This window comes from Tachyglossus aculeatus, chromosome 4 (genome assembly GCF_015852505.1).
Source record: "Tachyglossus aculeatus isolate mTacAcu1 chromosome 4, mTacAcu1.pri, whole genome shotgun sequence".
Lineage (NCBI taxonomy): Eukaryota > Metazoa > Chordata > Mammalia > Monotremata > Tachyglossidae > Tachyglossus > Tachyglossus aculeatus.
In genome coordinates, this window is record NC_052069.1 from 120,922,564 (window position 1) to 120,943,206 (window position 20,643).

Genomic DNA, 20,643 nt, shown 5'->3' on the forward strand with positions numbered 1-20,643 from the left:
ACATTTTCAGGAGAAGAGACAAATAGATCTCCATAGGAAAAACCTGGGTTGGGTAGAAGAAAGAGCAGCCTGTCGTGAAATCACATCAGTGAGATCATGTGTCCATCGAGAGTTTAAAACGAAGGGCAAAGTGGCTTCTTATTTAAGCCCAGAAATAAATACGGGAGAGACTGAAGTTACATACTAAACACTTTACATTTGCGCATCCAAAATTGCAATCTCTCTGCAACATTTGCACACAGAAAAAATATTTTTATGAAGAAATGTTTATTGGAACACTAGCACCCCTGAATGCTGCACAGAACACATCAAGATTTAGAACATCATAGAAAATCTCCATCTCTGACAAGTTGCAGACGTTGTAGCCCAGTTAATTGGATCAGCCTCATCTTCCAGCTTCGCCTCACTAGCAAATCCATGGAGAAATCTGGTGTAATATTGCCACTCAGTGTTATTACAGACCTAAACATCTCAATTAAATAGTTAATGCAAGAACAAGCAGAAAATGGAGGGAGAGAGGGAGTGAGAACATTCTGTGAAGAAGGGAACTTTCCCTTTGCTTACCCAGAAACCTGTGATCAGCCATTTTGGTGGTGGTCAGAGGTCTTGGGAAACAAGGACAAACACAGCTAACATTTTTTATTATCATATAAACCAAAAAATAATCTAAGGCTTTACTTTTGGGAGCACAAAGCACCCATCAGGCCATTTACTTTCACCTCACAACCGAAGTGTAGAGTAGGGTGGTACCAGGGATCAACTCCTTATTAAACAATTGAGGAAACTAAAGCTCAGAGGAGCCGGGCGGGGGCGGGGGGGTGATGAACTCAAGGTCACAAAGTGAAACAATGTTGCAATCAGGAAGACAAGTGAAAAGACTTTCCACCCAAACCAGTGGCATTTCTCAGGGAGCCAACGACAGCTCTCCTCCCGACCCTGCCACAAGGCAGAGGAGAGGGTCCTGGAATCTCAATTACCCCAGACCCATGAGGCGGTGCGGGATAAGTCAGAGATGAGACCTTTCTCAACCAGTTTCAGCAGCCACATTTGCTCCGTTGGGATGTCGTGAGGCACCAACTGCAAAAAGAATAAAAAAAACGGGCCTTAGGGAAACAGAGATGGATGGAGAAGCAATGGGGGAGTGTCTTTCCATGAAGATATCTCCACCTAACAGAGAATTTCCCCCACAACAAGAATTAACACAGTTCGGCACCCTTCATCATCATCAGTGTTATCTATTGAGCACTTACTGTGTGCAGAGCACTGAACTAAAGGCTTGGGAGATTATGGTACAACAGGGTTGGTAGACACATTCCCACCATGGGCTTACAATCTAGAGGGGGAAACTGACATTAAAATAACATAAATTAAAGATTATGTGTAACTTCCTGTCCTAGGATCCCAAAGTCATTTGTTCTGCTTCCATAGGAGTTTGACCCATCCTGGGGCTAAATCACTGAAACCAACATTCTTTACTTTGCACCCAGCCTAGAATGTTAGTTACCTTGGGCAACTGGGTAAATGCTCGCTCGAGACTGGCTCTGAAGCTGCTCTCTGCCGTTGGAAGTACATCTTCCTTTAGGGACCATGGAATCATTACTACTACTAATGATAATATCTGTTAAGCACTTACTATGTGCCAAACATTAAACTAAGCATTAGAGTAGATATGAGGTAATTAGACTGGAGACAGTCTCTGTCCCACATGGGGCTCACAGTCTAGAAGAGAGAGGAAACAGGTATTGAATCCCCATTTTATAGATGAGGAAAACTGCGGCACAGGGAAGTGAAGTGACTTGCCTTAGATCACCCAGCAGGCAAGGGCATAGAAACCAACCAGATTCTCTTACTCCTAGGCCCAAGCTGTTTCCTTACCGACTCACCCTAATGCTGCTCACGTAATCATTTTTGTAATAATGCACCGGAGTTGTATTGTCGTTGATATCAGGGTAACCGAAGCCCACAATGCTGACCTCATGGCAGATGTGTAGAGCTAAATTCAAGGCAATGAACCCAGTCGTGGACCATTTCTGAGAGAAGAGAATAAAGAGCTTTGAAATGATAGACAGGTATCTGACCCCATACCTATACTGGAGTTCAAGACTAACTTCTGAATTCAAATGTATTGGATCCCTTATTTACTAGTGAAGAAATGGTTCTGCCTCCTTCCCTTCCCCCTCAGAAGTATCTTCTGGAACTTGAGACATTTGGGAGACTAATGGTTCCAGTAGCTGGGATTCCATGTGGGGAAGTTTGAGAGGATTGCCTCAATATCTTCAATGGAATATAAATACACAGCCATCTGCTATTGTCTCTAAATCACCCTACTTCTATCTTCCTGTCTGTTTAAAGCCATTAAATTACCATGGACTCCTTTTATTGACTGATAAAAGGAGATAACCCCCAGGAATCCACTCATTCCTTTCCCTCAGTCATGATCCCCAAAGAAGCAGAAGGCTTATAGTACTAGAGATAGACATAAGGGTAGCACACTGCCTTCCTGTTCCAGACCTCAGTTCTCAAGTCTCTACTGAACTCACAGGGCTGTTTTGAGGAAGACCTAGTGAAAAGGGACCTGCACCTTAAAACATCTTGTATTTCTCCAACTATTCCTCAACATCCTCATTAGGAAAGAAGAGGGCAGACAATTTTCTTCATTACTAATCTCAAACTGCAATTGAAGTTCATCACGAGCTGCAGAGGCCTTTTTTCGACAGGGTTTGCCTGTGGAGCTTTTCCGATGATCCCAGAGGCCCAACCTGGCCCATCGATCTGCTTTTGGGAAGGTTCACTCCTGGAACACTTAGTTCTGGAGATCCTGAATTTCTAAGAAAGGAAATTATGTGGGGAGAGTCCGCCATCTCCTACCTCCAATCTTGTAATTGCTCTCAAACTACCTGAAACTGAAACATAGTTCAGCTGCCACCTCACCAGCCCAAAAATTGAAGGCCACACTAGGATTGCTGCTGATCCCTAACCATGCTCAGACCACTAGAAGTTCTGCCATTTCCCACAGCCAGCCAATCTCAATTTCAGAATTCAAACAGGGTGACTGAAGCTGTACATAGTGGTGCCTTCAAAGATGGCTTGCACACATTAGTGCTAGGGCTCTCTCACTTTCCTGGGATGACACACTATTGGGAGTGACTGGTATTAAAACAGGAAGGACCATGATGGTTCAGGAAAGGAGTGGGAGGGAGCAATGGAAGCCAACTGTCTTACCTGGCTGGATTTCCTCAGCTTAAGGATGATGTATGTGGTCTCATAGGTGACAAAGGGATTCAGGACTCTCAAGTGGGAGGCTTTCCCATTCCATACTTGTGGAGGAGGCTTCCAAAACCCCTTGCTAGTCTGAAAGAGAATCATCAGACTCAGTCACCGCCTTCTGCCTGCCAATTGATCAGAAACTCTTGGAGCCCCAGGGAGAAAACAAGTAATTAATAACAACAGGTGATGAATATTTGCAGATAATTGCCGGTAACAGTCAGACAAGCTCCTTATGATTAATAGCAATAGGTGCCATAAAGGTGATTAACAATGAGCCAGGCTGCACGGAGGTAGCATGATTAATAATGAAAACACTGGGGAGCCCATGCTGGAGGTGGTGGGTAGGATGTTGTCCTTTGCGGAACCCCATGGTTTCCAGTTAAAGGCAAGCATCCTTCCCTGAGGCTATGGACCCAAGCATTGTCACCACACCACCCTTTCCTGGGAAACCTCACATGCACCAAGCTCACCTTCAAGGGGGTCTTCCTCAGTATCTCTTTGATCCATATGAAGTCCTGAGCCTTGAATGGCACAAGGACCATCAGGGTATCTTCCTCATTGTTGTCCAGAGGATTGGGCAGGGCTGATTCAGGAAAGAAGAGGCGGATCGTGGTTTTCTCCCCCACGTCCTCCTGGAAGCCTTTCACAGGAGCATCGTTCAATCTGTTCCAGGTGACAAGGTCATGGAAGATGTTAAATGGTGCCATAATACCAACTATATTGTCATACTTAAATACCATAATAATTGTATCTTGCGCAATAATGTTATTGCTGTTATTAATATGGTATTTAAGCGCTTACTCCCTGCCAGGGACTGTTCACAGTATTGGGGCAGATATAGACTGTGAGCCCTATGTGGGATCTGATTATCTTGTATCTACCTCAGTACTTTGTACAGTGCTTGACACATAGTAAGTACTTAAAATAGCACAATTAAGTTAATCCAGTTGGGCATAGTTCCTGTCCCACAAGGAGTTCGCAGGAGGGGGGAAGAACAGGCATTGAATCCCCATTTTATAGATGACAAAACTGAGGCCCAGAAAAGTTAAGTGACTTGTCCAAAGTCACAAAGCAGACAAGTGACTTCCAGCCCGATGCTCTTTCCATTACTGTACTCTTCCAAGCACTTCGTACAATGCTCTGCACATAGTAAATGCTCAATAAATACAGTTGTTCAGGCCACCCTGCTCCTCAATAGTAGTGGTAAGAGTGCTTACTGTGTGCAGAAAACTGTACTAAATACAGAGAGAGGATACACTGGTGGGAATTAAACATGGTCTCTGACCCTCATGGAGCTCAAAATAATAATGCAACAATAACAATAATAACAAAAATAATATTTTTAAAGCACGTATTCTGTGCCAAGCACTTTGCTAAGTACTGGGGTAGATACAGGATAATCAGATCTGACACAATCTTTGTTCCACATGGGATTCACAGTGTAATGGGGACTGTAAGCTCACTGTGGGCAGGGATCATGTTTACCATACTCTCCCAAGTGCTTACTATAGTCCTCTGTACACAGTAAGTGCTCAATAAATATGATTGATTGAGGTAGAATGGATAGTTAATCCCCATCATATAAATGTGAAAACTGAAGCATGGAAAAATGAAGTGACTTGCCCAAGTTCACAGAGCATGCAAGTGGATGAAATGGGGTTAAAACCCAAGTCTCCTGAATATCAGTCCTGTGCACTTTCCATTAGGTCATGTTCCTCCTCTCCAGTTCTAGGACATAAGGAAGATGCAGGAAAGGGGTGAGCCCAGGCCACCACTATGTCATAAAAACTGTCCTTTCTTCTTTGGTTTGATGGTTCTCCTCAGCTCTTTGGCATTATCCACACTACTGTCCCACTTGATTCTAGGTTGTCTTCCTCCAGTGACATCTCTGCCTCTCAGGCTGAAATCTTACAGGCAGGGGAGAATGTCTTGGGACTACACATCACAGAGGAGATCCAGAAACAGTGGGTCAGGCAGCACTATTAATAATAATAAATAATTATGGTACTTATTAAGCACTTACTATGTGCCAAGCACTGTTCTAAGTGCTGGGGTACGTACAAGGTAGTCAGGTTGGACACAGTCCCTACCCTACATAGGGTTCACACTCTTAATCCCCATTTTACAGATGAGGTAACTGAGGCCCAGGGAAGTGAAGTGACTTGTCCAAGGTCACACAGCAGACATGGGGCAGAGCCAGGATTAGAATCCATGACCTTCTGACTCCCAGGCTCATGGTCTATCCACTAAACCACACTGTTCTTCTCCTAGCAAGGTGGAGCACCTGGTTGAAAGCCTATTTGGCTACTACTACTATCATTATCAGCAGTATCAAAATTATTGATTAACAATGTGGAGAAAACTGTAACTAGACATTTCTGCACACACAATGGTAGTAAGAGAGAGATACGGTCCCTACACTTGAGGAGAATATTTTTAAAGGGGGGAGACAAGTAGACACAAACAGACAACCACATAACAGGTAAAAGAGTAAAGGCATGGACACCAATGGTAAAAAGAAAATGATCACAAAAAGAATCATTTATGCATACTAGTATTAAGATGGCTAATAATAATTGTTTTCGTTAAGTACTTACCATGTCCCAAGCATTTTACTAAGTGTTGGGGTAGTTAGTTATTGTAGTTAGTTACAAGATAATTAGGTGGGAAATTGTCTGCCCGACATGAGGATCAGTCTAAGTGGAGTTGGGATAAATGGAAAATAAGAGGGGAACCAGAACAGAGCCCTGAGGGACTTCCAGAGTTAGGGGGTAGTAGTCAGAGGAGGAGCCCATGAAAAAGACTCAGAAGGAGTGGTCAGAGAGGTAGGAAGAAAACCAGGAGAGGATATGTGCATGCCATTCTTTCTCTATAGAAACGGTTAAAGAAGGAGTTCTAGTGAACTCCTCTATGAATGAGAGATTAAAGAAAAGTTTGCACTTGGATTTGCACACATTATTCACTCCACCCTAAGCCCCACAGCAGTTACATACAAATCCATCATTAATTTTAACATCTCTTGCTCTAGACTTTAGCTTCCTGTGGGCAAGAAACATGTCCATCAAGTCTGGTGCATTGTACCCTCCCATGTGCTTAGTAATAATAATAACAATAATAATAATGGCATTTATTAAGTGCTTACTATGTGCAAAGCACTGTTCTAAGCACTAGGGAGGTTACAAGGTGATCAGGTTGTCCCATGAGGGGCTGGCTCACAGTCTTAATGCCCATTTTACAGATGAGGTAACTGAGGCACAGAGTGACTTGCCCAAAGTCACACAGCTGACAATTGGCGGAGCCGGGATTTGAACCCATGACCTCTGACTCCAAAGCCTGTGCTCTTTCCATTGAGCCATGCTAGTGCTCTGCACAGAGTAAGCATTTAATAAATATGATTGATTGATGAATTCAACAAGAAGTCAACAAAATTAACAGCACAAGAGAGCTAATACCCAGAAAAAAGTGAGTGGAGGTAGGGCTCTCTGGCAACCCAACCAACTCTGTTTTGTCACTCCCAATTTACTGTTTCCCAACCCCAGATCTCCAAGTTCAATCTCTGGCACCAACATTATTGACAAATATTTGTTGACATTTCCAAGGGCTACTTGTTGAAAGCTGGCCTTAATACCTCTAAAACGATTTGTTTTAACAAAGGTACTCCCCACCCCCTGCACTTCTTATAATGCCTCTGCTATCCCTGCAGTTGAGTTGTTGAAATACCTTATGATGATATCGAAAGTGTCAATCTTTTGTCCCAGACCTCGGCCTCGGAGGGAGAAGCTGTTTCCAACGACAATGCACTTTCTGCATGGCAACCTGGGCATGGGAGAGGAAGGGAAGAGAGCTGAGAGAAGAGAGCTGAGACCTTTCCGAAACAAGTATGACCCCACCTTTCTTGCCACTCATTAATGGGCCCTGTCCCCATTTGATGAACTTCTCAGACCTGGAGATGCTAGCCACAGCAATGGAGAGGAAAGAATGCAAGGTAGCAGTGGCTTATGTATCATAAAACCAGTTGGAATAATGATTCAAAAGTAAATTAGGTGATTTTGCTCATGCTTTACACATCACTTATCGAACTGTACAGACATGTCTCCCTCACCCAACGCCTCCTTTCCCCCTAGCTCCCACTTTTCTTTCCCTGAATGAACCCCAGACCCTAGACTCAGCCTAGAAAAATGAGATACTGGTCTTTACCTAATGAAACCAGCCTCAACTGTGGCATTGTAAGGATCCTAGCAAAGCACAGCCACTCAAAACTAACCAACAGCACTAGAAACTGCAGCCGGCTTTCCTCTCACTCAAACCAACATGCAAACACAGTGAGAAAATGTAGCCAAGTCTTTTCTAGTTCAACCTACACCCTAAGAAAAGGGGTTATCCAAATCCGAAAAACAATAACAAGGAAAAAAAAAACCTAAAAAAACCCCAGGACTTGACTCTGCTTTCATCGCTAGTCCAGACGTGTGCACAAAAAAATGAATGGAAACAGGTGACAGGAAAATCTCTTCAGACTGCAGCTGGTTATAATAATAATAATGGCATTTGTTAAATGCTTACTGTGTGTCAGGCACTGTACTAAGCATTGAGGTGGATATAAGCAAATCTGGTTGGACACAGTCCTCTGTCCCACGTGGGGCTCCCAGTCTCAACCCCCATGAGATCATTGAGGTACAGAGAAGTTAAGTGACTTGCCCAAGGTTACACAGCAGACAGGTTTTGGAGGCATGATTAGAATCCTTGACCTTCTGACTCCTAGGCCTGTGCTCTATCCAAGGGACTCAGAAGAATCAGGAATATTAAAGACAGAGGAAGTTTGGAACCTGAACAAAATGTACACTTGTTCTGCCCCAGATCCTTCAGAAAGAACGAGAAGGAGCAGGATGCCTGTGAGAAGATAGGAGACATAAACGAAGAGGAGGAGGAGAGACACAGAGAGAAGAGGAGAGGGAGGACACAAAAGAGAAAGGAAAAGTAAGAAAGAAAACAAAACTCGAGCTTTTCAAATTATTGCTAATATCTCAAAACTTGGTGTAGTTTGACTGAGGGCTTCAGTCAAGATAATCTACATTCATCCCAGAGCAAATGAAATACCTTGTTTTTACCTCTTAATGGAATTCGGCAGCCCTTGCTGGGGCAAAAGCAGCAGAACTTCAGCTGCAAGAAACACTGAGGGATAAGAACAGAGAACAGAGTCAAATGACCTGGAGTGCTCTCATACTGATGTACTTTGTATTAGTAGCTCACATTTCCTCATTAGTAAATCTTCCGCCCTGGCATTGATGAACTAATTGTCAGAGCTTCATAGGTAAAAAAAACAAACAAACAGAAGGGGCCATGTGGGCAGGGGTACTGGAAAAGACAGATGGCAGCTGGGGAAAATCCATCAGTTGTATTTATTGAGCTTTTACTGTGCAGAGCACTGTATTAAGTGCTCGGGATAGTGCAACATAACAGAGTTTGTAGACAAATTCCCTGCCCACAAGGAACTTTCAATACAAAAAAAGAATCTTAAAGCTAAAGGTGGAATAAAGGCAAAGGGGCAGAATTGTCAGGAGAAGGGGTAGTTTTTCCATTTACATGTACTGTGATCTCACTACAGAAGTCTCCATGTGTTTTTTTGGGGAAACCTTCATTTCCCAATCCCCTCATCCTTCCCCTATTCTCCCAACACAAATACAGTGCCATATAGTGATTCTGAACAGTGCTGAAAAGGAACATTTCCTGGTTATAAAGAGCCCACCAACAGTCAACAGATATTTACTGAGTGCCTCTGGAATACAAAGAACTTTTAGTCAAGTTCTTGTGCTGGACACACTGGTTAGATACTTTTTCCCCCCCACAGCACCAATATCAGTCCATGAACGTCTGATAGCCTGCTCCTTTAACCCTGTGGGAAATGTGGGGAGTAAGGCCATCTTGTTCCTAACTGGGTTAGGAGGGCCAGAAAAGGAAGAGACTTTAGGACTGCGATCATACCTGTGTTGTTTAATCCGAAAGGAAGGTTGTTTTGGAAGAGCTCCTTAGACTGGGAATGACGGGTCAGATGTAATTCTTCAATAGTTAGGAAGGGAGTCCAGGAGGGATCCAACCTAAACCACAGCAGAGGATGTGTGTATGTATGTATTTTATAAAATACTATGCACTGTATGATGAATAAACTTTGCAGTTTAAAGGCAGACATAGGAAAACAGTTGGTCCTATGAGTGAAAGCAAGGAAAGGCAGGGAGGGGGTACAGGTGTTAACCAGGTAATAGGAGAGGAGGTTTACAGTGCCATTAGGTAAGATTTAACAAGGAGGAGGAGATTCAGAGTTATGAAAGGAGTTGGAAGGGACTGTCTTCTGGAGACCCAAGGCCACTGTATACTTGGAGGAGAGAGACAGCCAAATTGGAGTATTAATATTTCTTTCCCCCCATCACTATCATCAATGGTATTTCATTCATTCATACATTCAATCGTATTTACTGAGCACTTACTGTGTGTATAGCACTGTTTTAAACACTTGGGAACGTACAATACAACAATAAACAGTGACATTCCCTGCCCACAACAAGCTCACAGTTTAGAGTTGGGGAGACAGATATTAATATAAATAAATAAAATTATAGATATTTACATAAGTAATTTGGGGCTGGTGGGGAGAGCAAAGGGATAAATCAAATTTCAGATATGTACATAAACGCTTTGGGGCCAGGAGTGGAGAAGAACAAAGGGAGCAAGTCAGGGCAACACAGAAGGGCATGTCTGGATTAGCTCAATATTCATTTGACCAATGAAAATAAAAATCGTAATTATAACTGCAGGATTGGTTAAGCACTTTGTGTCCAGTTCTGTTATAAGCATTGGCATAGATGCAAGTTAATCAGGTCAGAGACAGAGTCCCTATATGACACATGGGGCTCCCAATCTAAGACCAATCCTTACCCGATCTTCAGATGTCCATTTTACTTGGCAGACAGATCTGTTGCAGGATGTGCCCTTGGACCCAACTGATTCCAGGGCAGACACACCAGATTTGCTCCTTTTCCCCACCATAATCACCTGCATTAACTGGATGACTACTTTGTGCAGAATACAGGGTGATGCACTGGGAGCCAGGCAGAAGACAGTGTTTACCATCACTACACCAGGTGGGACCTGGACTGGGCTATCCCCAGGGTGATGAAGTCTTCCATCATGAATGGTGAATGCTTGGTCCTGAGACTCCTGGAGTGAGAACCGGTGCAACTGAATAGCTTACAGTTCTAGTGGCTTGTGCAATCCTCAACAATCATGTCCCTGCTGGGCACCAAGTGCATTAAGCAAGAATGTGGGCAGTCTATTATGCAGCACATATGCGGTCTTTGCCCATGGTAGGCAGTTACGAGCAGGGAGGGGAAGGGAGTTCCAGACCAGGGGGAGGATGTGGGAAAGGGGTTGGCAGCGAGATGGACGAGATCAGGGCACAGTGAGTAAGCTGGCTCTAGAGGAGTGGAGTGTGTAGGCTGGCCTATAGTAGGAGATTAGTGGGGTGAGGTAGGATGGGGCAAGCTGATTGAGTCCTTTAAAGCTGATGATAAAGGAGATTCTGTTTGATGTGGATGGACGGCCATCGGAAGTTCTTGTGGAGTAGGGAGACATGATCTGTACATTTTTGTACAGATACTAATAATAATGGCATTTATTAAGCAATTACTATATGCAAAGCACTGTTCTACGCGCTGGGAAGGTTACAAGGTGATCAGGTTGTTCCATGGGGGGGCTCACAGTCTTAATCCCCATTTTATAGATGAGGTAACTGAGGCACAGAGAAGTTAAGTGACTTGCCCAAAGTCACACAGCTGACAACTGGCAGAGCTGGGATTTGAACCCATGACCTCTGACTCCAAAGCCCATGCTCTTTCCACTGAGCCACGCTGCTTCTCCATATATGCCAGACCGCCACTCTCTCTACCTCAAAACATTACTAAGGCCTTCCCCAATTAAGGTCTCTTTTCTCTGGCTTGCTCTCCCTTCTGCTTCATCTATGCACTTCAATCTGGGACCCTTTCGACATTTGATATTCACCTCACCCCCAATAACACAGCACTTATGTATATATCTTTAAATTGTTATAAATTACTTATTCATATCTGTATCCCCCGCTACACTGTAAACTTGTTATGGACAGGGAAGATGTCTGCTAATTCTTTTGAACTGTACTCTCCCAAGTCCACAGTACAGTGCTCTGTACACAGTATGTGCTCAATAAATATGATTGACTGATTGATTTGAGCATGTAATATGGAAAGCATTTGTAATAAGTACTCAGAAGAGCATGAAGGAGGTCAGAGAGATGATGATGTTGATGGCATTTGTTAAGTGCTTACTCCGTGTGAAGCACTGTTCTAAGCGCTGGGGTTGATACAAGGTGATCAGGTTGTCCCACATGGGGCTCACAGTCTTAATCCCCATTTTACAGATGAGGTTACTGAGGCACAGAGAAGTTGAGAGACTTGCCCAAAGTCACACAGCTGACAAGCAGTGGAGCTGGGATTAGAACCCATGACCTCTGACTCCCAAGCTCATGCTCTTTCCACTGAGCCTGCTGCAATCTCTGCCCTAAAGCAGCTTATGTTCTAATAGAAGAGCCAGATGCTCTGTACTGCTAGAATGAAAAATAACTGGGAGTTGAATAAATGAACATATACATGTTTAAACAGAATACAGAACACCTAAGGATTACAAGTAGCTGTGAGAACATAAGTGCCAATGAACTAATTTGTCTGGGGAGAAAATAATGCATGGGGAAAGCTGTCTGAAGGAGGTGAGATTTTAGGAGGACTTTGAAGATGGAAAATGCTGTGGCAAAATTCAATTCTGCCAGATCTGAAGAGGGGAAGGAGTGCCAGGCAGAGGGGAAAGCATGAATATAATGCAAAAGTTAACTTGGGAGGAGTGGATGAAGTAAAAAAAAAAAAAGGAGCTGGAGATTGAAGACTTTAGACTCCTCTAGATTCTAGAGGACTCTGTAAGCTGTCCCCCTCAAGACTGTAAGCTGCTTGTAGCCAGGGAACACATATACCAACTCTGTTCTATAGTGCTTTGCACATAGTAAGCACTTAACAAATGCCATCATTATTATACTCTCCCTACCACTTGGGTCAACGTTCTGCACACAGTAAGTGCTCAGTAAATGCCACTAATAGATTGGAAGACAGCCTTGAAGCAAATAATCAATCAATTGTATTTATTGAGTTCTTACTGTGCGCAGAGCACTGTACTAAGTGCTTGGGAAAGTACATTCTATTAATATAACAGACACATTCCCTGCCCACAATGAACTTATAGTCTAGTGGGGGAGACAGACTTTAATATAAGTAAATAAATTATGGATATGTACATAAGTGATGTGGGGCTAGGAAGGGGGATGAATACAGGGAGGAAGTCAAGGCGATGCAGAAGGAAGAGGAAGAAAAGGAAAGGAGGGCTTATTCAGGGAAGGCCTCTTGGAGGAAATATGCCTTCAATAAGGCTTTGAAGAGGGGGAGAGTATTGTCTGTTGGATACAAAGAAGGAGGGCATTCCAGTCCAGAGGCGGGATGTGGGTGAGATGGCAGTGGCAAGCTAAATGAGATCAAGGTACAGTGAGTAGGCTTGCATTTGAGGAGCAAAGTGTGTGGGAAGGGTTGTGGTAGTGGAGTAGTGAGGTGAGATACGTGGGGGCAACATGATTGAATGCTTTATATCTGAAAGTAAGGAGTTTCTGTTAGATGCGTAGGTTGATGGGAAACAACTGGAGGCTCTTGAGGAGTGGTGAAACCTGGACTAATCACTTTTGTAGAAAAATGATCCAGGCAGCAGAGTGAATTATAGACTGGAGTGGGGAGAGAGAAGAGGCAGGGAGGTCAGCAAGGAGGCTGATATAGTAATCAAGGAGGGATAGGCTACATGCTTGGATTAACATGGTAGCAGTTTGGATAAAAAAGACATGGTAGATTTATGATACACAGAATATGTGGTTTGAAGGAGAAGTCAACGACAATGCCAAGGTTACAGGCTTGTGAGACATGAAGGATGGTGGTGCTGATTACCGTGATGGAAAAGTCAGGGGAAGGACAGGGTTTGGGTGGGAAGATAAGCAGTTCTGTTTTTGACATGTTAAGTTTGAGGTGACAGTAGGACATCCATGTAGAGATGTCTTGAAGGCAGGAGGAGGTACAAAACTGCAAAGAGGGAGAGAGATCAGGGTGGAGATGTGGATTTGGGAATCACTCACCTAGAGGTAGTTGTTGAAGCCATGTGAGCAAATGAGTTCTCCAAGGAAATGGGTGTAAATGGAGAATAGAAGGGGTCCCAGAACTGAACCTTGAGGGATATCCATTTTGCTTGATACGATGGGAAAGGAGGAGCCAGTAGAGGTTTTTGAGGAGGTGGGGGACATGGACAGAATGACTCATTCAATTGTTTTTATTGAGTGCTTACTGTGTGCATTCATTCATTCAATCATATTTATTGAGCACTTACTGTGTGCAGAGCACTGTACTAAACTCTTGGGAAGTACAAGTCAGCAACATATAAAGATGGTCCCTACCCAACAACAGGCTCACAGTCTAGAAGCACTGTACCTAACGCTTGGGAAAGTCAATACAACAATCAACAGGGACGTTCCCTGACCATAATGAGCTTACAGTCTAGAGGGGGATGAAATAATTGTTTTCGGAAGATAATCCAGGCTTGTGGAGTGTAGTTTAGGTTGAAGCGTGGAGAGATTAAATACAGGAGACCAGTGAAGGGGCTGGTTCAGTAATATAATTGAGAAACCATGAAAACTTGAATTAGGAAGGTGGCTGCTTGGATGGAAAGGAAGGGGAGGATCTGAGAAATGTAGCGAAGAAAGAATTGCTGGATTTAGCAACTTAACATAAGGGTTAAAAGGTAATGCAGAGTCAAAGATAACATCAAGGTTGTACCCTTCTGGATCAGGGAGTATGGTGGTATCACCAACAGAGATGGTTAAGTTAGGTGGAAGAGTAGGTTTAGGATGGATGATGAGTTTGACTACCCTCAAAACTTTCTAAATTAAAAAAAAAAAATGGAACCAACCTTCCCAATGGTTCTTTCCATGCCAATGGTTTCTTGCAGATGTCCTTCCTGGAAAGGAAAATAAATCTTTAGGTTTATTTCAGCCACGTCACCTATACCCTGCTGTCCTCTCTTCATATTTCTCTACTTGACCACTTAAATACAATATCTTCCCCAGAATATCCACCATCCCATAGCTCACACTTTCTTCTCAGAAGACACAGCCATTTTCTCAGTGCTCAAAAATCTGCTGGGTTACATTGAGACAGGTGGCCTCAAAACGTCTGCCTTCTTCCTTCAAGCCCAGAGTTTCCTTTTCTGTAAGATCTGTCAGAAGCTCCCTAAATGGGCCCAAACAAAGGAAAGCAGGAAGGAGCTGAAGAATTCTCCTACCTGAAATACATGTGAGCCGTCGTGATGTAATGGAACACTTTGAAGCACAGACCTGTCCAAAAAACATACGTACAAGGTAGACAGAGAGAAACATGGAGGCAAATTATCTTCCTTATTCTGAGGCTGGGGAATTCCACTAACAGACAGTCGTGATCCCACCCCTCAATTTGGAGTGTAGTAGATGCAAAAGGAAAATCTAGTAGTCATCTTTCCTGGTAGGGAAAGGAGGATAGTCTACTATGATATGCAGCATGGTCTAGTGGATAGAGCACAGGCCTAGAAGTCAGAAAGACCTGGGCTCTAATCCCAGCTCTGCCATTTGTCTGCTGTGGGACCTTGGGCATGACACTTCACTTCTCTGTGCCTCAATTACCTCATCTGTAAAATGGGGATTAAGACTGTGGGTTCCATGTAGGATAGGGACTGTGTCTGACACATAGTAAGTGCTTAATAAATACTATAAAAAAGCCCTAACCCGCATGCCAGCCTATCTCTGAAGAAACAAACTTCCTGGACCAGCTAGAATCCCTGACATCACCAGGAGGATCAGTGTTGCCTAGTGGAAAGAGCCCAGGCCTGGGAGTCAAGAGACCTGGATTCTAACCCCTATACCACCATTTGTCCGCTGTGTGACTCTGGGTAAGTCACTTCACTTCTCTGTGCCTCAGTTTCCTCATCTGTCAAATGGTGATTATATCCTCCTCCTTCTGACAGACTCTGAATCCTATAGGGGACAGGGACTGTGTCCAATATGATTAGCTTGCATCTACCCCAGCATTTAGAATAATGCTTCATTCCCAGTACATGCTTAACCAAATACCCTAAAAAAAGTTCAGTCTCTTCCTGTCCTCCATATGCCTCCCCTCTTGCCTCCTCCCCTGCTCATTCAGTACTGAATAATACTGAATCCTGAATCCTGAATACTGAATACTGAATCCCGGCTCTGCCACATGTCTGCTGTGTGACCTTGGGCAAGTCACTTAACTTCTCTGAGTCTCAGTTCCCTCATCTGTAAAATGGGGATTAAGATTGTGAGCCCCACGTGGGACAACCTGATCACCTTGTATCCCCCCCAGCGCTTAGAACAGTGCTTTGCACATAGTAAGCGCTTAACAAATGCCATTATTACATTACTGAAGGATGAAGACTGCAGAGGCAAAGCTTGAAGGAAAACCTTAATGGATCAGTGAGCAGTGGCCTGGTAAACAAGATAATAATAATAATACTATAATAGTAATACTATAGTCCCTGTCCCACACAGGGGTCACAGTCTCCTTTAGATTTTCATTTGACATATGAGGAAACAGGCAGAGGAATTAAGGAACTCAAATGAAACAAAGTTCACTGTGATGAAGACTGATATAGCAAACACACAAGAAAAAGGAGAAAGGCCTACTGGATAGAGCACAGGCCTGGAAGTCAGAAGGACCTGGGTTCTAATCCCAGCACCGTCATTTGTCTGCTCTGCTACCTTGGTCATGTCACTTTACTTCTCTGTGCCTCAGTTACCTTGTCTGTAAATGGAGATTAAGACTGTGAGCCTTATGTGGGAAAGGGACTGCGTCCAACAGCATTATCATGTATCTACCCCAGTACAGTGCCTGGTGCTGACCCTGTGGTTTTCCTCTTGTCTTTTTAGTAAATGGAATCTCACAGCAAAAGGTCAAGTGAAACACAGTATTGCAGATGAGATTTAACACACAAAAATGCCAGGAAACTCTACTGTTTGGTTCCATTAGCACTTATAACTTGGGCTGCATAGTACTGGCTGTATATTAAGAAATAAATTCAAGAACACATACAAAATATTGTATAGAGATATAGTTGCTGTGGGAACAGTAACATAAAGTAATATACAAGAATTACACACACACTCTACTGAAGAATCATGTCACCCTCATTTTTGGTGGGAGGGTTGTCATTGTCCAAGAAGAGGAATAAGGTACATCTGTTGTTTGCTAAGATAATTACACTTATATAATAATCAATGCTGCAAGAGATTTCAAGAGACCAGTGGGTACAGCTCCCTGGTCCAGGCTGTGAGTGGTTATGCCATCCAGGATAGTTAGTTGCCTAATCTTTTAATTATAATAATAATAATAATAATAATAATGGCATTTATTAAGCACTTACTATGTGCAAAGTACTGTTCTAAGCGCTGGGGAGGTTACAAGGTGATCAGATTGTCCCACGGGGGGCTCACAGTCTTAATCCCCATTTTCCATATGAGGCAACTGAGTCACAGAGAAGTGAAGTGACTTGCTCAGGGTCACACAGCAGACAAATGGTGGAGTCGGAATTAGAATTCATGACCTTCTGACTCCCAGGCCTGTGCTCTTTCCACTAGACTATTCTGTTTCTCAATGCCCAGGGATATCTTTTCTGCAAGATATCCCTGCACGGACCCTATACGTGTTACCTTAGGAGCTTGTTCCACTGTTCTGGTAATCAGGCACTTTTTCTGTGCAGCTGGACTTTATCTTTCTGTAATATGGTTCCCTTTTTTTTTTAATAGCATTTATTAAGCACTTACTATGTGCAAAGCACTGTTCTAAGCGCTGGGGAGGTTACAAGGCAATCAGGTTGTCCCACAGGGGACTCACAGTCTTAATCCCCATTTTACAGATGAGGGAACTGAGGCACAGAGAAGTTGTGACTTGCCCAAAGTCACACAGCTGACAAGTGGCGGAGCCGGGAATCGAACCCATGACCTCTGACTCCAAAGCCCGTGCTCTTTCCACTGAGCTACGCTGTTCCCTTCATCTTAACTAGTTTCAAGGAAACCCTCCATCTAGGAGAAGCAGTGTTGCCTAGTGGAAAGAGCATGTTCTGGGAGTCAGAAGTCCTGGGTTTTAGTCTCAGTTCGTCTACTTGTCTGCTGGGTGACCTTGGGAAGGTCACAACTTCTCTGTGCCTCAGTTCTTCCATTTGCAAAATGGAGATTCAATACCTGTTGTCCCTCCTACTTAGGCTGTGAGCCCAATGTGGGACCTGATGATCTCGTATTTACCCTAGCACTTAGAACAGTGCTGGGCATGTAGTAAGTACTTAAATACTTACTTTCTAGACTGTTAGCCTGCTGTTGGGTAGGGACTGTCTCTATATGTTGCCAACTTGTACTTCCCAAGCGCTAAGTACAGTGCTCTGCACACAGTAAGTGTTCAATGAATACGATTGAATGAATGAATGAAAATATTGCAATTATTATCAACCTGAAGTTCATCATTCAGTTGCTCCTCAGTCTCCTTCTCCAGGCCAAATGAGCCCAGGTCCTTCGACTTTTCTCAGAGAACAGATTTTCGCCTCTTTTTTTATTTGTTTCTGTTACTCTCCTCTAGTCCCTCACTGGTTTTTCCAAGTCTCTTTAAATATGCAGCCATCAAAACCAGGCAAGGACACTAACAAGGACGTGCTTAACTTTCCCTGTGGTAATTTTTCCATCGTGTTTTTCACCAGAACCTTCTGGCCTAGTCCTGAAAAGTATTCAGAGTAAACTGCACTTCACCATGTACTATCTATGTAGACTCTTGTCCGGTGGCCTGGGACCCAAGTCCTGCCTCCAAACCATTCAAATATCTGTCAGTGGCTTGAAGGATTACTGGAAGCACAGAACAAAGTTCATGAATTTTGGACATGTTCAATATGGGCCGCTTTGGAGCAGCAGTCTTGCCAGTGCTTAGCTAGCTATGCTAAATGCAAAAGTCTTCCTTTGCCTCTAAATGCCCAAATGAATGATGGAGTATCTTTGCCACCTCAGCTCTGTGAGTGTGACTCTGTGGCATGGAAAGGGACTTTGCTGTCAAAGGAGGAGAAAAAGACGATGAGAGGGAGAAGGAAGAAGATGAAAGTGAGGAAGAAGCAGCGTGGCACAATGGAAAGAGCACGGGCTTTGGAGTCAGAGGTCATGGGTTCAAATCCCGGCTCCACCAATTGTCAGATGTGTGACTCTGGGCAAGTCACTTAACTTCTCTGTGCCTCAGTTACTTCATCTGTAAAATGGGGATTAAGACTGTGAGCCCCCGTGGAACAACCTGATCACCTTGTAACCTCCCCAGTGTTTAGAACAGTGCTTTGCACATAGTAAGCGCTTAATGAATGCCATTAAAAAAAAAAAGAAGCGAAGGAGAGGGAGGAGAAATAGTAGTACTGGCAGCAGGCCCCAAAACCTGAAACGGAAGAGGGGAAATAGACCATCTCATCTCTAGAATTCTTCTTCTCTAGTAGAAGAGGTATGGTCTAGGGGAAAGGGCACAGGCCTGTGAGTCAGAAGGACCTAGGTTTTAATCCTGGCTCTGCCACTTCAATCAATCAATCGCATTTATTGAGCGCTTACTATGTGCAGAGCACTGTACTAAGCGCTTGGGAAGTACAAATTGGCATCACATAGAGACAGTCCCTACCCAACAGTGGGCTCACAGTCTAAAAGGGGGAGACAGAGAACAGAACCAAACATACCAACAAAATAAAATAAGTAGGATAGAAATGTACAGGTAAAATAAATAAATAAATAAATAGAGTAATAAATATGTACAACCATATATACATATATACAGGTGCTGTGGGGAAGGGAGGGAGGTAAGACGGGGGGATGGAGAGGGGGACAAGGGGGAGAGGAAAGAAGGGGCTCAGTCTGGGAAGGCCTCCTGGAGGAGGTGAGCTCTCAGCAGGGCCTTGAAGGGAGGAAGAGAGCTAGCTTGGCGGATGGGCAGAGGGAGGGCATTCCAGGCCTGGGGGATGACGTGGGCCGGGGGTCGACGGCGGGACAGGCGAGAGCGAGGTACAGTGAGGAGATTAGCGGTGGAGGAGCGGAGGGTGCGGGCTGGGCTGGAGAAGGAGAGAAGGGAGGTGAGGTAGGAGGGGGCGAGGTGATGGACAGCCTTGAAGCCCAGGGTGAGGAGTTTCTGCCTGATGTGCAGATTGATCAGTAGCCATTGGAGGTTTTTAAGGAGGGGAGTAATATGTCCAGAGCGTTTCTGGACAAAGATAATCCGGGCAGCAGCATGAAGTATGGATTGAAGTGGAGAGAGACACGAGGATGGGAGATCAGAGAGAAGGCTAGTGCAGTAGTCCAGACGGGATAGGATGAGAGCTTGAATGAGCAGGGTAGCGGTTTGGATGGAGAGGAAAGGGCGGATCTTGGCAATGTTGCGGAGCTGAGACCAGCAGGTTTTGGTGACGGCTTGGATGTGAGGGGTGAATGAGAGAGCGGAGTCGAGGATGACACCAAGGTTGCGGGCTTGTGAGACGGGAAGGATGGTAGTGCCGTCAACAGAGATGGGAAAGTCAGGGAGAGGACACTTGTCTGCTGTGTGACCCTGGGCAAGTCACTTCACTTTTCTATGCCTCAATTACCTCATCTGTAAAGTGGGGATTAAGGCTGTGAGCCCCACTTAGGACAAGGACTGTGTCCAACCCAATTTTCTTGTGTTCACCCAAGCACTTAGTACAGTGCCTGACACATAGTAAGTACTTACCAAATACTACAGTTATGATTATTTTATTATTACAATTGACCATTTGATGCCCTCCCAAGACTCAAAGTGGTGGGATATTACAGCATGTGAACTACTGACCAATTATTTTCTTACCCATGATCAAGAGGTACAGTCCTATTCTCCAAATCTTCCTGGTAAAAGATATCTTGGTCTGGAACTGTAAACTTGAGGAGAGTTCTTTGTCCATGAGGCTGTCACCCTATCCAGCCTAGGGAAAGAAAGAAAGCGCATCCAGAGGACTCCTGACTCAGCAGCCTGGAAAAGGTATCAACAGAGCTTAACATGGACTGTGCATTCTTCAAGATCCCCTCTCTATTCTGGGCATGGAGCTGTTACATTCTGACCTAACTGCGGGAAAGGTACCTAAATAGTACTCTGGACAGCCAAACCCACCCATGGACTATCATAAGGCAACTACAGTCATAATAGTCATTTTTTTTTA

At 44.0% G+C, this 20,643-nt stretch overlaps 1 protein-coding gene across 1 annotated transcript; it reads right to left on the reverse strand.

Moving 5' to 3' along the window:
* Positions 1 to 279: 279 nt before the first annotated feature.
* On the reverse strand, positions 280 to 20,393 carry LOC119927241 (CMP-N-acetylneuraminate-beta-galactosamide-alpha-2,3-sialyltransferase 4-like). Its single transcript, XM_038745792.1, has 10 exons — positions 20,295 to 20,393; positions 14,707 to 14,758; positions 14,335 to 14,382; positions 9,247 to 9,359; positions 8,373 to 8,436; positions 6,988 to 7,083; positions 3,738 to 3,930; positions 3,223 to 3,351; positions 1,884 to 2,030; positions 280 to 1,077 (listed from the first exon to the last, which is right to left on the reverse strand). The coding sequence occupies exons 1-10, from the start codon at positions 20,386 to 20,388 to the stop codon at positions 970 to 972; spliced, it is 1,044 nt and encodes a 347-aa protein (XP_038601720.1). The 5' UTR covers positions 20,389 to 20,393; the 3' UTR covers positions 280 to 969.
* Between the last annotated feature and the right edge of the window lie 250 nt (positions 20,394 to 20,643).

Excerpts from the sequence above, each read along its gene's own strand:
- LOC119927241 (XM_038745792.1), bottom strand. The coding sequence starts at position 20,388 with ATGGACAAAGAACTCTCCTCAAGTTTACAGTTCCAGACCAAGATATCT. Across the intron at positions 14,383-14,706 it reads ACGGCTCACATGTATTTCAG|GAAGGACATCTGCAAGAAAC; the intron begins GTAGGAGAATTC and ends TTTCCTTTCCAG. Across the intron at positions 3,931-6,987 it reads ACTTTCGATATCATCATAAG|ATTGAACGATGCTCCTGTGA; the intron begins GTATTTCAACAA and ends CACCTGGAACAG.